The following is a 1,722-nucleotide window of genomic DNA, read 5'->3' as shown; positions in this document are numbered from 1 at the left end:
CTCTGTAAATGTTTATGAAAATTAATAAAATATAATTATAGAAAAAAAAAAAGAAGATTGCATCGGGTAACTTTGCTCTCAAGGACCCCTTGAAAGTGCTAATGAGCAAAGATGTCAGTTTAAAGACTAAGGAGCATCTTAATGCATGTGAAAGTTGGACAATGATAAGAAAGATTTAAAAATAATAGATGCTTTTGAAGTGTAGTTTTGGTGGAGAATATTGAATATACCATAGACTGTCAAAGAACAAATATGTGTTGAAAGAAATGCAACTAGGGTGCTCCTTAGATATAAAAATCAAGAGACTTTGTCTCAAATACTTTGAGTTTTTTTTTTTAGGAGAGACCATCCCTTGAAGGGGACACCATGCATGAAAAGGTATAGAGTTGGAGAAAGAGAGAAAGACACTCAACTACATGGATTGACACAGTGACTGCTACAATGGGCATGAGCTCAAGTGGAGATTGTGAGGATAGTATGTGAGGATAGTACTGGTTCAGTCACTTGACAGTACCTAACAACAATGACAACAATTCTTTAATCTTTGTAGTCAGACCACACTCACTGATGATACCTCAGCAAGAAGTGAGTACAAGGTTAATGGTGACTGTGCTCTCTCAAACCTACCCTACCTGAATTAGCATAGGTCAATACATAAAAGATAGAAAAGACAGTAAATCTATAAAGTCACAGGCTATCAGGTGCTGAATTGACTGTTTTGCTACATCCCCCAGGGATTTCACTTCAATATACTTTGGAATTCTTACTGATGTTCATGTTGCACAGAGTCACCACCTTGGAGCCCTCTTGCAGGTGGGTGGTCTTCAGCATGAAGAGGAGGGACAGGTAGTGATCTTTCATTTCCAGATCCATCTCATCTATGCTCAGGATCTTCTCAGTGAGGATCCAGAAATCCACCAGCTCTTCACCTATAGGTCAAACAGGGTAGTCTCAGGGCTTTACCTCAGTCTTTGTTAGCTGCATCTTGTTAGAGCAGCTGGTACTGCCTCCACCCCCACCAACCAGCTGTACTGACTCAAATATCACCACTAGTCACTTGGTTAAAATATCATCTAGAACAGCCATAATTCAGGGTATGAAGAGGGGAAATGGGTGAGAAAGAATAGCACAGTATCTTAATGGATAAGGATTCTTTTTATGTTTTATTTTTGTTATTGTTGCTAGATCTATCACTTTAGAAAGAACTTCGAGATGCTGAGAATGGGTCATAAGACATTAATTGTTTTTAAAAAGAAACATGAAATGCTTAACAAATTTACATATCATCCTTGCATGTGGGCTGTGCTAGTGTTATCTTCTCTAAATCACTCTGATTTTAATATATGTGCTCGCAGAACAGATTGTCCAGGAGGCTGTGCTCTATGAGGAGAAATGTGGGGTCAAGACTGGTGGAAGATCTATTAACTATCTGCGTTATGCAGATGACACAATCCTGCTTGCTGAAACTGAGGAGGACCTGAAGCGCTTGCTGCAGAGGGTCAAGGACTGCAGCCTCAATATGGATTGAGGCTTAATGTCAAGAAGACAAAGATTCTTGCCACTGGGCCAATTGGTAGCATCAGGATGGATGGTGAAGAGATTGAGATTGTTCACACCTTTAGTTTGTTTGGCTCCACTGTCAACACTCTTGGCACCAGTAGCCAGGAAATGAAAAGGCGTATTACCATGAGAAAGTCTGCTGTTAGGGACCTCTCCAAAGTA

General features: G+C 39.9%; 1 protein-coding gene across 1 annotated transcript in view; it reads right to left on the bottom strand.

The window, feature by feature from the left end:
• The window catches only part of RGSL1 (regulator of G-protein signaling like 1), a 183,880-nt gene that overhangs the window by 121,430 nt on the left and 60,728 nt on the right, over positions 1-1,722 (bottom strand). The window contains exon 6 of the mRNA XM_006887781.1: positions 768-929. Coding sequence (XP_006887843.1) covers positions 768-929 — 162 coding nt within the window. The remainder of the gene's footprint in view (positions 1-767; positions 930-1,722) is intronic.

Source organism: Elephantulus edwardii, unplaced genomic scaffold, assembly GCF_000299155.1.
Source record: "Elephantulus edwardii isolate Elephantulus edwardi_28Jun2011 unplaced genomic scaffold, EleEdw1.0 scaffold00061, whole genome shotgun sequence".
In the NCBI taxonomy this organism is placed as follows: Eukaryota; Metazoa; Chordata; class Mammalia; order Macroscelidea; family Macroscelididae; genus Elephantulus; species Elephantulus edwardii.
Note: the sequence above shows the minus strand (reverse complement) of the source record. Positions and strands in the feature narration are given on the sequence as shown.